Below are 13,267 nucleotides of genomic sequence, written 5' to 3'. Positions count from 1 at the left end.
ATGAAACACAAACCAACTGTCTCGGCACATTTTCATTAACGGTAAATACAGCAAGACCAAACACGGCACACATGGCTTTTCAATGAACACCACTGAGCAAGATAAAGATCAGGTATCAGAGGTGTCAAGATAGAGCTGCAGACGGGAAGCTGGAGAGAAATACAGCTTCCCAACAAGTAACAAAACTAGATGGAGGACAGGACACTCAAAAATAAACTAGCAATAGTTTAGGTTTTAAGAATTTGGTTTCCACAGGACCTGAAGTTAGCCTTATTGTTTTCTTTTAACATGAGAGGGGAAATTCTCCTTGTACTTGTTAAAAAGCTTGCATTTATGCAGACTAGGCTTACAGGCAGTTTTTTGTTTCAAAATCATTTTCTCTGCACATTTATGACTGCTGATCAAAGTATACAAATTAAACAAGTCTGCTGTCCAGTCTTACTTGCTGTAGATCTCCATAGAGAGCACTAAACAGCAACACCCTGTTCTGGGTGACTTTCAGTCCAAATAATCTTACACCTTCCATTCTAATCTAGTTAAGTCTTTTGGTCCTGGCTTTTACTCACCTAAAACGAATGGAAGGAGTCTAAAAAAAAAATTTCTTCAAAATACATATGAAACAGCATTCAAATTGTATTGAAAGTTGTTCACTACAGCAGTTGGTTCACTCCTTGCAGACTGTGGACTAACAGTGGTTCTCACCTTAATCGCCCTCCTCTAGGTGTGACTGAACAATTAAAAAGATGAAATGGAAATAAACCAATGTTAGGAACTTTTCAGAAGAGTTCAGTTTTCATGAGGATTGAAGGTATGAAAAAACAAAGCAAAATGTAAAAGCAATGCTTTTCACTATCCTGTAAGGCTGACCAGTGACAAGTAGGGGAACCCTTTAGCCTGGATTGGTGGCAACAGTCTCAGAGCAAATTCAAACAAAAGTTTCATCATATATTTTCTTTTTAGTGCATTAAGCTGTCCTTCCCTTGGCAACAGATTCCGATCGCACATGTTTTTATCAGCTGTTTACCAGAACCACCAAAATGAATGCAAGGAGTTTTCCAGCCAGATCGTTTCAGGGTTTAGAGGGGAGCATTTTTCTAAACAATGGCTAAAGCCAATTTAGGAAAAACACCCAAGAAGTTCAAGTTCAAAATGCGACCCTACTTTTAACAAGCATAACATGTATTTGAAAAATGAAGTAAGTGTAACATCATTATTCTCAAGAAAGAGGGTTAGTCTATTACTAACTCTAGCTTTTGTTCCATGCTTCACAAATCCTATTTGTGCATTGTAGATTAATACTTACCTGGAAATCTCTTATAGGAAATTCACTTTAAGGTTGCTTGTCTTACTGCATGTGGAGTTACAACAAGCGGACAGTAAATCCAGAAGGTTTTATAGTTGACAGAACCTCCACCAAGGCTCCATCTACAGAAATACTTAGCTCCTTTGATTTCATTTTAAGTATCCTATAAAAATGTCTTTAAATAGTAATCTTAGCTTTCCTGAAATCTAAAATTGAAATGCAGTTTAATAATTTCTAAACAGAGAAAATAACCTCAAGAATGTTCATAAAAATTCAAAGACTATGTTTACTTTTTAAACAAGAAGTAGAATGTCTTTAGACATCAAAATAATCATAAGCAACTTAAATAGCCCAGTCACACCAGCTAGGTTCAAAAAAGCTGTCTAATTAAAAAGCAAGGATATTCACAATTATAATCATCAAGTCTTATCTTTAATATTTTATTGATATAAAATATTTATGTCTATACGGCTTGCCCATTGTTAAAGGGCTGCCAGGATAATACGATCAGCAATACCCAGAGACAATAAAAATTAATAAACTTAACTTCCTTGCTTAACACACTTACATATTACATGCTTTTACAGAAACTATTCACTGTTTTACACAACACAAACATGCAGTTTTTACATAGTTGCAAATAACTTAATAGTTCTAAATATTTAAAATATCACAATTATAATTTGTAAACGAAAGCGATCACTCTTTATTCACTTACCAAGACTGTATTATATCTGTCCTCCAAGTCAGTGATAAACGAAGGAAATGCTGGTTTTGCCAGCTAGGTCAGAACAAACAAAACCTTAGCCGTGGGCTTTTAGCAAGAAAACAGAAAGGTTTTTTTCTCAAAGAGTAGATGTTGTAAACATCTACATTTGAGCTAGTCACCAAGGCTCCCTTCAGAGTCAATGAACAGAAGCACACACTTCTAGAAGGCTATCCATCTTGTGTTACAGCAGGCATCAAGCACTGGCCTGATAAATCACATTGCTCAAGCTCTAAATAAATTCCAGTTACTGGGGTGGGAAGAAATCACACAAGATTTTAAATACCCGGTACTAAAGCATTTAGTGCTTTTGAGGAGATCACTTTATTCAATTTGAATATTGTACTCAAAAAATACTAAAAATATTAAGAAACTACATCCACGACTATTTGCAATGGATTGTCTGGTAGTAAAAGTCAGTCAGTCACAAAAGTGTGATTGATTTCTCATAACTTTAGCCATCAATTTTTATCCACTTAAAGGAGTCACTGACATCTAGTCTTTCCCAAGATACTTTTCGCAGTGTGAGCTGAACGTTCCTTTAAGCTGCTCATCTCTCTCTGCTGACTATAGAGGGAGCCTGGATGCCTAGATTTTAGACAGCTCAAGCGGTATTAGATTAAAATTTCGCCATTCTTAACAACCTTTTATACAAACATACATTACAAAATAGCAGTCATAAACAATAAATTATTAATATGCAAACTAAAATACAAACCTTGTTTAATTAATGCCAGTTTAGTCTGAAATATTAATTGGAAAAAATCCAAGTCAATCAGTTTCACAGCTAGATCTTTCTCTTGATACTATTTTAGCAGCAAGTGGCTTAATTTGCTGATTTTTTTCTTGGGGAAAAAAGGGACCAAGTCAGAAAAGATTCTACATTAGTAATTGAGCTTTTGAGTTATTTGAGCTTTACACTCAAACACTAATTGGTTTGTTTTCATTTTGTACTGTTAATTAACTTTGAAGCAATTTTTAGAGGTAGTGGTCACTCTGGCAATACTTCTGTATGATAGTTCATTTTCTTTGGTGCATGTGGTTTATATACATAAACACACACTCACACACATGCACATACATGGGGGGGGTGTGTATGTATATATATAGTTCTTGCAGACTGTGTTAAAAAGGACTGTATGCTTATTTTCATTCTTACTATCCTCAGTAAGTGCATAAAACAACACATTTATAGTTGTTTACATCCAACTTCCAGTGCGCTATACTGGCATTAAGGAAAAAGGCAATTCAGAGATTCCATGTAGTTCGGATACATCATAATATTAGGAAATTAACATTCTACAACAGCATTTCATTTCAAGGAACATTAATCTGATGGGCCAGCGATGGTAATTATCTTTAAGCTCAATCTTCACCTGCAGGAATGATACAGAGCTCCCAATTGCCAACATACAAATGAAGCTCTATGAAAAGTCACAAGCATGCTGATGTAGCTTGCTTTCAGGACAATGCATTATCAACCACAGGAAAGTTCAGGATCATGTGGCTAATAAGAAAAGCAGTAAATCATGAAAGTCAGTGAAAATAAAATTTGATAACTGGTCGGGACAAGACAATGTCTTTTTTTAATAAGCCACAGTTCACAAAAATGAGAAAGAACTCTGGTGTAACCAAACTTTTGTCTCTTATTCCAGCCACTGCATTTGTAAGTGCGTAGTTGGAAAACACTACAACCTGTGTTGGCTCAGGTCCAAGGTGTCTGAAGATGCTGTCTAGCCCTCAGCAAAAGAGAGATTTCTCAATACAGGTTAAGAGGGGGAAAAAAATCCCAAGCCCCAGCTTCCCAATAATATCATAGAGTGTCTTTCAAACTAAATGCATTTCAAACTGTAAGAATTACTTTCACATTATGTACAAATAAATGAGGTAATGATTCTTAACGTATTCAGAACTTGTTGCCATAAAGGCTTGCAGGTGGCTTGTGCCTCAGTACAATAAAAACAATTTGTTTTCAAATTCAATGGGCTATGTCCTAATTTTCATATCCAAAGCATTCTTATAAAGTTCAGTTTACAAGTGCTTGGAATATTTCTTAATAGTAGCAGCAGTCTGATCTGGTGAAGCAAAAATGAAGTAGTAACATCTTATTTATATTGGCAGCAACATATTAAAATAAATCTAGTAACATTAGAAGAATCATCCTTATTTCACCTAGCATTTCAAGTTATTCCAGATCTTCCTTCCCTGTCAACTCATATACAAATATGCTACTTAAGATTTAGTTGTTGCCTACCTTCCTCCTTTGAGACACGCTGAGGGCAGCAAAGTCATTAAACAAGGATGAATTTGGTGAAGTTAGTGGATCTGTAAAAAGAATGTAAACCAACATGTTATATATCTCTAATATTAAAAAGAAATTTTACATTTTTTAACTTATTTCTGTATGGAAAAAATCCTTTTGATAAAACTAAGTGTAGCAACCACACTGCTAAAAACCACAGCATTTATTAGATTCTGTGCAACTGCTCAACCGAAATGGTGCTCATTAGCAGAATTTATTAAGTTTAATTGCTGTTGATACTATTTAACATCCATCTAACATTCCAAAGCCTTCATCTCCAGTTACCTGAAATTAGTAATCTTCTGTGTAACATAGTCTTACAACTAACGATGCAGATCTTACTTGTCCTGTCACTGTTCTGCACAAATTTAAATCAGAACTAAGGGTAGCAGAAGTCTACATTCTGTTAGTAGCTTTCTGTTGCTTTTTCTTTGTCCCTATGCATCCTTTCCAGAGCTGAAGCACCAAAAACTGAGTAACAATCAATCAGAGACACAACTTAAAACTCCAAACTGCATGGGCAGAGCTGTCAAATTAGCAGAGGACTGCCAGCTGTAAACATCAGTGTTTTGATTAAATGCTTTCTTCAACATTAATCAATACTCCTTAAAAGGGTTATTCTGCAAGTGAAGCACAGCTTGGCAGGGCAGGAGGCAGGGGGAAGAAAAGGACCTGAGACACAACAGAATTTAAACTGGTTTCTCTCCTTCGCATGCATCACCATTGCTATTTGGCCTGTCACAGTCAAACTCCAACTGCATTTAAAACTGGAGATCTCCACTGCCTTGAATAGCTAATTGTTCAGTGGGACAAAAGAAGCAGAATTAATCACAAAACCTACTGGAAATGAACCAGGAGGAAGAAAAAAGAAAAAAAACCCCTACAAATTTCGACTTTCAAGCAAGTTAATTTTATAGGAGTTACTACCATGCTTAAAAAATTAAAACCCTAGTAAGTAGACTAGCTGCAGGGTCAGACATGCAAATGGAGTTCTAGAACGTCATTCACACAGCAATTTTCAGAGCAGAAACATATTTTAAATGCATGCCCTTGCCAAAAGGGAGTAGTACCCTCTTTAGTGAGTATGTAGGCCTGCACTATAGAGACATTTTGCTCAGTTGAAAACCATGTTCCCTATAGCAGGGAAAAAATTCTAAGAGGTAAAGTACTGCTTACAAGACAAAACTTAATACCTATTAAAAATCATCAGTTATGCGACACATTTCACAAAACCCGTATACCCTAAATTTAAGAATAAAAACCTGTACATTCATTCCACACAATAATTTACTTGAAAAGCACAATAAAAAGGGATACTATTGCGGAGCAACATAACTGCTTAAGCTATCAGTGCTTTACAGTGGATAACCAAACTAGCATTTCACTTGAAGTGACAATGATAACGTCAACAATAATGACTTTTTTTTAGTTTTTCCCCACTGGAGCAAAGAGAAGGCTGGAAATTTATGAGTTCAGTAGCACTTCAGATTTGTATTAAAAGTAATCACACAATATACTACTGTTAAAAAATGAAGTTCTACTGCATCTCACATCAAATCAGAGGAGCAAAAACAACTCCCTTAAACCTCAGTTTTGTGAAACTGAATCTCAAATTTGCAAACATACTTTTATATGTATTACTTTAAAAGTACTTACCATGGCCTGCATACTGCTTGGCACTGTCATTGAGAAGGCTAGGGGAGCTGCTGCTATTTGTCATCCTCTGCAAAAATAAAAGACAAAAGTGTACATGTAAAATAAAGCTATAAAAGACCAAGTGATGGCATTGGGGATGACATTTAGAAAGTTTTAAGAACAGACTACAAAACCTATGCTCATTTCCCATTTAGTAAATACTCTAAGCAGACAGTGATTTGCAGTTGACAAAAACATTTAGTAAAATAAAGCATTTCGCAGGAGAGCAATGCAAACCAAAAATGACTGTATATTAAAACAAAACACTATCTTCATTAGTTTCTTCTAACTTGGGAGGGTCTACCAAACCTATGGTTCTCTTCCTGTACGTTGCCAAAATGTTAGATAAGTAATTGGCTTATGTCTTTTAAACATTCTTTCACATTGTTACTCCTGAAACAACTCCTCCCTTTATTATACGCTATCATCACAACATGAAACTTTTCCAAGGAAAAATACTCAAATTAGTATAGCATTTGATAGATTATTTTTAAAAACAAAAGAACCTTTTGAGACCTTTCAGCAAAATCACGCGATTCTTGTAAGCCAGCAGGACATCTGAAACCCTCTCAGCATTCCTCCTAGGCTCCACCTGCTTCTCCTACATTCCTCTAGAGATATGGGCTAGCAATAAACTGGACTAAGTGAGGCAGTACTGCTCTAAAAGCTACCACTGCTTTGATAGAGAAGTTTAAAAGTGTCTCTTCTTATTCCTGCCTATTATTTTCTTTGACCACTCTCCCAACAGGAAGAAAAAGTGTGAGAAGAAAAGCAAGGCAAGGTCAGGAAGTGTTCCCCATCACCGAGAGAGACAACCAGTAATTTGTTAAAATATTCCCTGGCATGCTTTTGGCCCACATTAACCAGGAGTCTCCCCGCCAATTTCCAGGCACTATTGAGCAGTGAAAAGGTTTGAGATCCCTTCAAATAGACAGTTTGCATGCAGCCTCTGCTTTACCGGGTGAGTTTACACCAGCACAAACAGGCCATTTTGTGCCAGCTGGCCCTAAGCATCAAGGAAAGTTTCCAGGCATGTTTAATTTAGTAGTCTACACACAGACTAAGACTCAAAACTGGTCACTGGAGTTGCTCTTTATGCTTACGTTTTTCCACGGCCAATCTCAATGTTGGTGGCAGAGGGCAAGAAGCTTACTACGTTATACTTCAATGCCATTTCATCTAATTCTTGACTAGAAAGACCAATATTCTGGAGTAAATTTGGTAAGAACAGAGGAGAACCAACAGAAGCTGGAGTGTTATCCAGTATGGTAGAACTGCAAACCTACTGCAATTCAAGTTTCTCAACACTTTCAGTTTTCGTACGACCACTGACTTCACCAGAAGCTGTAGCTTTTAATACTTGTATCTAAAAGAACAAATAGATTGTGTAAAGTAGTTTTTATGGGGAAAGCAAGTTGTAAAAAAAAAAAAAATAGCCTGCACTATTAGAAAAGTAACTTGAAGGAAGTTTTGGTAAAATTTAGGTACTTCAGCAGGTATCTTCAAATGTTACCCTCTCAACATGCTCAATCCCTCAATGCTTTATTCCCCCATGTATTATTGCCATTATCTGTGCTCCATTGCTACAGCAAGCTTTCTACAATCATTCAGGCTTCTCTGATACAACTCTTCATTCAGTACAAGTACGTAGTACTGTATGAAGCAGAACTATAGCACATGCAGATGTCCTAGGGCAATATGTGTAACATATGTACACATGTAAATACTATGTAAACCTTCAGCTTTTTCAAGACTTAAATGAAGAAAGCTGTTTGCTATATGCTCTTCCCTTATTTTGATGCCACGTGTCTCATGTTCCTAAACATACTGCACTGACACTGACACAATGTAACTCTCACTAAAAGGTTAGTGATCAACAATTAAATATTTACACAAAAGGGATGCCTCTAGGGAAACAAAGTTTACTTATTTCTACAAAACAAGGTAACACTTTGGGAGACCCACACTAAGTTAACAATCTTGCCCAAGTTCAGGGATGTTCATCCTACTGTCCACCATCATCAAAGTAGAAATAAAAATACATCAAAATAAATAATTTCTGGATTATAGTAGCTCAACTACTCGTATGTCATATTTCCTTCCTGACTAAGCAATGGAAAGAAGTTAAATAGTTTTTCACATATATTTGAAAAGCATCCCTATTATGCATCTTTTCTTGGCATTTGATACATCCACACTGATCGTTAAAAGAGAGAGTGATTTAGGAAGAAATTTCCTAAAGGGAACCTTTCAGATTTGCACAAAATTTGTCCAGGTGTAGATAAAAATAGTGTTAATGTCCATTTATTTATAACACTCAGATTTTCATAATGATTTTAATGCACAAGGTAATGGTCTGTCAGAATGGGGATAAATATGATAATTGAGATCTGGGTTGGTATCAAAGATGGTTAAGCGTATGGCTTAAACGTGGAACCAAGCACTTTCATGCCATCAATATTCTACTTCTTCAAGTACAGGAGTTAAACATTCAATCAACAGACTTGCAATGTTAATAGGTGACTGTGATGATGAAAATCAGTGCTGATATGATCACTATAAACATATAGTGCACACAAGACACTGCAATAGAACACGTTGTTCAGAATTCTGAAAGCACAGTACAAACAAAGCCTACAAACATGAACCGTGCTTTTACAAAGTCAAGTCTTGTTCAAGGTGCAAATGTATTTTACATGAACCAGGATTCTGAAAAACCAAAGCTTCTCTCACCATTCATGGGCAGCTCTTGCTTTAACAACTGCTTGTAAGCTGCACCTTGAATGAGGTTAAAAACCTCCCACTTCACCACTCTCTTTCAGGAATTTTTCATTTTGCTCACTTTTATTATGCATGCACAAGCTTCTTACCTTAACATTATTCATAGAAGACCTGCATGTAATCAGGAAAGGATTTTTAAACTGTTTTAATATTAAAAATTCTACCACACCCAAATGCATTTAGTCTTAATGAAGGTTATTCCTGTATCTGATTTTTATCAAGTCAGGCTGAATATGTCTTAAAAGAAAGAAAGAAAACCCAAGTACTATTTGTTATTTGTGTTTTCCCTGGGCAACCTGTGTCAGTGCTCAGTCACCCTCACAGTGAAAGAGTGTTTCATGACGTTCAGGGCGAACCTCCTGCGTTTCAGTTTGTGCACATTGCCTCTGGTGCTGTCATTGGGCACCGCTGAAGAGAGTCTGACTCCATCCTCTTTGCACCTTCCCTTCAGGTATTTATATATGTTGAGGAGATCTACCCTGAGCCTTCTCCAGGCTGAACAGTCCCAGCTCTCTCAGCCCTTCCTCACCGGAGAGATGCTCCAAGCCCCTCATCATCTTCGTGGTCCTTCAATGGACTCTCTCCAGTATGTCCCGGTCTCTCGTGTACTGAGGCATGACTTCAACAGTGCTGAGCAGAGGGAATCATCTCCTTTGATCTCTTAGCAATGCTTTACCTAACACAGCCCAGGATCGCATCCTGGTTTTGGCTGGGATAGAGTCAATTTTCTTTCTAGTAGCTGATACAGTGTTGTTTTGGATTTAGCATGAGAATAATGTTGGTAACACACTGATGTTTTCAGTTGTTGCTAAGTAGTGTTTAGACTAAGTCAAGGATTTTTCAGCTCCTCATGCCCAGCCAGCAAGAAGGCTGGAGGGGCACAAGAAGTTGGGAGGGGACACAGCCAGGACAGCTAACCCAAACTGGCCAACAGGGTATTCCATACCATGTGACACCATGTCCAGTATATAAACTGGGAGGAGTTGGCCAGGGGGGACAATCACTGCTCAGGAACTAACTGGGCATCAGTTGGCGAGTGGGGAGCAATTGCATTGTGCATCACTTGTTTTGTATATTCCAATCCTTTCATTTTTACTGTTATTGACATTTTATTAGTAGTATTACCATTATTATTATTATTTTCTTCCTTTCTGTTCTATTAAACTGTCCTTATCTCAACCCACAAGTTTTACTTTTTTTTTTGATTCTCTCCCCATCCCACTGGGGGGGTGGGGGGGAAGTGAGAGAGCAGCTGCATGGTGCTTAGTTGCCAGCTGGTGTTAAACCACGACAGACACCATGCACCTTCTTTTCAATACTTCCTTGGTGCATGCAGTATGCTAGGAAGAGAAGTGTTACAAGAAATATTCCCACCTTCTAAAGGTATACACCACCTTGCCTCCACCCTTCAGTGTTCAGTAGCAAACCCCAGAATTATAGCCACACTTAAGACAAGTTCACTTTGCTTTCACCTCCCTCCACTAAAGTATATAGTTACAAAATTCTCATCAAGATAGAGGATGAATAAAGCTTTGCTGCACACAATTAGATCTAATTTTACATAGCTTATGTTACAAGACTTATCTCAAGTGAGGGTTTTTGCTTTCTTCTCCACCATTTCTTCCCCCCAAAATACCTAAGAGATGGCATTTGTTCCCTCTGTCTCCATATTCCCCGCCCCAGCCCTGAGAAAATAAGCATTTTCCTCAGGGTCATTCCTGTGCTAAGTGTGTTATCTCAAAGTATTTTGTAGTGTGTCACAAGCTATTCTCTCCATCTTCATAATGTTCTACTGGAACCATATTTCAGAATATTTCTTTGTAATTTTTAGAATAATGTTAATTGGACTATAAAAGAAGTCATCCTGCAAAAAAATGAGATTGTCACAACCAAACAAATCATTGTTTAGTTGTCAGATTCTGTGACCTACAAAGGGTGATACCTTTTGCTTTCCTTTCTAAACAAACCAAAACTTGTCTTTGGCAGTTAGCATATTTGGCACCATCTACAGCATGTCCCACTCAACTGTTTGAACTAAAGCAACTGGATTTCTTCAGAAAGCATTATGTAAACAACTGCATAATTTTATATTTAAAATAGCACGTCTGTAGTTCCACTCAGTGCTCAATGGTTAAAAATTGAAGACATTTACAAGCTTCTGTGCTGTAAGGAGAGTTTTATTACTCGACTCTTGGCAGATGCAGCAATGGGAACAAAGGTCTTTGTGTTTATTCAGCTGCAAGGCTTTGAAGTGAGCATGGTCTCTACTTCTCAGGCTTTTCAAGAATGCTTAGTATACCAACATTAGCATGGTGAAAGTAAGCAAGACCAATTCTTCTCCATTGCTTGGCCTTGCCAACTTTAACACTGAAGACTATTACCCCATTTTTTATTTTGATTAGGGTGATTAATTGAAAAGTTGTGATTCTTACTTTCTACATAACCTGCAGTCCAATGGAAGCCACATACTTATGAATCTCATCCCATCAAAATAAGGAAAACCTGATTTCTGTGAAGCAACGTGCATGAAGACACCTTCTACTGTTTTATGCTCTTACAACCAAATTACTCAATTCTAATAGGACATTAAAAGTTTTAACGTCAAGATACCCCTCTGCCTCATCCTGCTACAATATCCTTTTAACACCCCAACATAATACTACTAAAGCTCCTTCCCACACCACCTGTATCTTTGATCAAGCCACGAGCTAGTCAAGGGGCAGCACTGATGCCGGAGGAACACAGACGCCAGCCAGCCAAGTGGCACACGCAGAGCAACTGAGCAAACAGACAAGCATCAGAGGCATCCCGGCCAGCCAGCTCCTGACTCCTCACTGCTGGGAAAGCCAAAAGCAATGAGCTGCTTCTTGAACCACACCTCTGACTGTCTCTTGGCAGCTGCTGCTATGCCAAAAAGAAAAAGAACAGCTTCGAGGACAGCGTGCAGCCTGTGGGCCATGTGTTGTGCAGGCCTGCTCTGTTATTAGTTAGAGAAGGGGAAAACAGAAAATACACACTTTGATAAGCTGGAAGCCAATATGGCTAATGTAGTATAGGAAAGCACATGCAGATTCAGGGAAGAAAAGACACATGAAACAAAACTGTATTACAGGGAAACGCAAACCAATGAGGACAGGAGACTATTAATCAATAGGAAACTAGTTAGTAACAGAAGAGGCCAATGGGGGGCAATGAAAGGTTGGCTAGCAGCAAAGACCTTTGACGCTGGAGGAGTGGAAGGATGAGGGAAAGAGGTATTTCTCAGAAAGGAAGAAAAAAGAAGAATTAGAGCCATGGCCACTTCAAAAATCCTGCCTCTTCCGAACTGTACCAAAGATTTTTACGCTTTTTTTTCCACTGCAAACTGCTAATTGCCATTAATTGCATCTTGACCACTAATCTAACCCCAATGAGATGTTCTAGATATTGTAAAATATTCAACACATACAAACTGAAATCTCAGAGTCAGAAATACCCATTCTGCAGAAATGTCGACCACTAGTCACCTACAATATTTATGATCAAAGCAGCACAACCTCTCTCCAATTCGTCATGATACAATCCACTTTTACTTTCCTTCCTTTTGCTGCTTACTTAACACTGTAACACAGATTACGCACTGCACACAAAAACATGATGATAGCAAAATTTGGATATAGCTTTGCTTGAGGCAATTTGGCTCCATTACATATGTGTTATGATAACCCCAATACACACAATCACATACTCTTTTCAACAAACCACAATTTTATTTGCTGCACATGACAAATACATTCTGGAGATTAATTAGGAATAGTCAAGAAGACTCGTCTACTAAATCCCTGATGATTATGTTGGAAGGTAACTAGTGAATAAAGCATGGACTGCAGAAAGATTATCTCACAGTAAAAGAAAATGAGTGTTACCGAGAAGAGACTGACTCTATTACTATCTTTGCTAGATTGAGGCCAGTTAAGCAACTTGAACCAAGCCTTCTACAGGTGGTCCTTAACTCCATTCCTCACCTTCCAGCTGTATGTGTTAGTTTCAAAAACTCTGGAGTCTCTAGTTTGCCAGCACTGTTGGGGGCAGGGGGGTTGTTTAATTGCCATCCTTTTTCTTCCCATGCCTCTATAAAATGCAGACTACTTTCTTCTTTCATAAGGGAAGCGTTCCACAAAGTTGGATGCAATAATCTTAACCTGCACAGGAAAGCACACTGCCAACTACCAGTCTTCACAAGAAGGATGTGAACAGCATGCAGAAGTAAGGCATGGAACTGTAAGATGAACACTTAGACTATCAAATGATGCTCATTACACAGGCACCATGCATCTTGTGTCCTGAATAAGTCCCACTTATAATTTTCCCACTGAAAAAATTATACAATGTTATGAGGAATACAACTCAATATATAACCTCAAGGCTGCGTTGGCAACTT

The 13,267-nt window shown here is 37.8% G+C and overlaps 1 protein-coding gene across 8 annotated transcripts in view; it reads right to left on the bottom strand.

Annotated features, from left to right (window-relative positions):
- Positions 1 to 13,267, bottom strand: part of PAN3 (poly(A) specific ribonuclease subunit PAN3) — an 82,889-nt gene that overhangs the window by 53,457 nt on the left and 16,165 nt on the right. For all 8 annotated transcript variants that reach the window (XM_052812274.1, XM_052812273.1, XM_052812272.1 and 5 more), the window contains 3 exons: positions 6,028 to 6,094; positions 4,324 to 4,394; positions 2,022 to 2,084 (listed from right to left, as the gene is read on the bottom strand). In XM_052812274.1, the coding sequence (XP_052668234.1) occupies positions 2,022 to 2,084; positions 4,324 to 4,394; positions 6,028 to 6,094 (201 nt within the window). The remainder of the gene's footprint in view (positions 1 to 2,021; positions 2,085 to 4,323; positions 4,395 to 6,027; positions 6,095 to 13,267) is intronic.

Source organism: Harpia harpyja, chromosome 17, assembly GCF_026419915.1.
Source record: "Harpia harpyja isolate bHarHar1 chromosome 17, bHarHar1 primary haplotype, whole genome shotgun sequence".
In the NCBI taxonomy this organism is placed as follows: domain Eukaryota; kingdom Metazoa; phylum Chordata; class Aves; order Accipitriformes; family Accipitridae; genus Harpia; species Harpia harpyja.
This window is presented reverse-complemented; position numbering and strand designations above follow the sequence as displayed.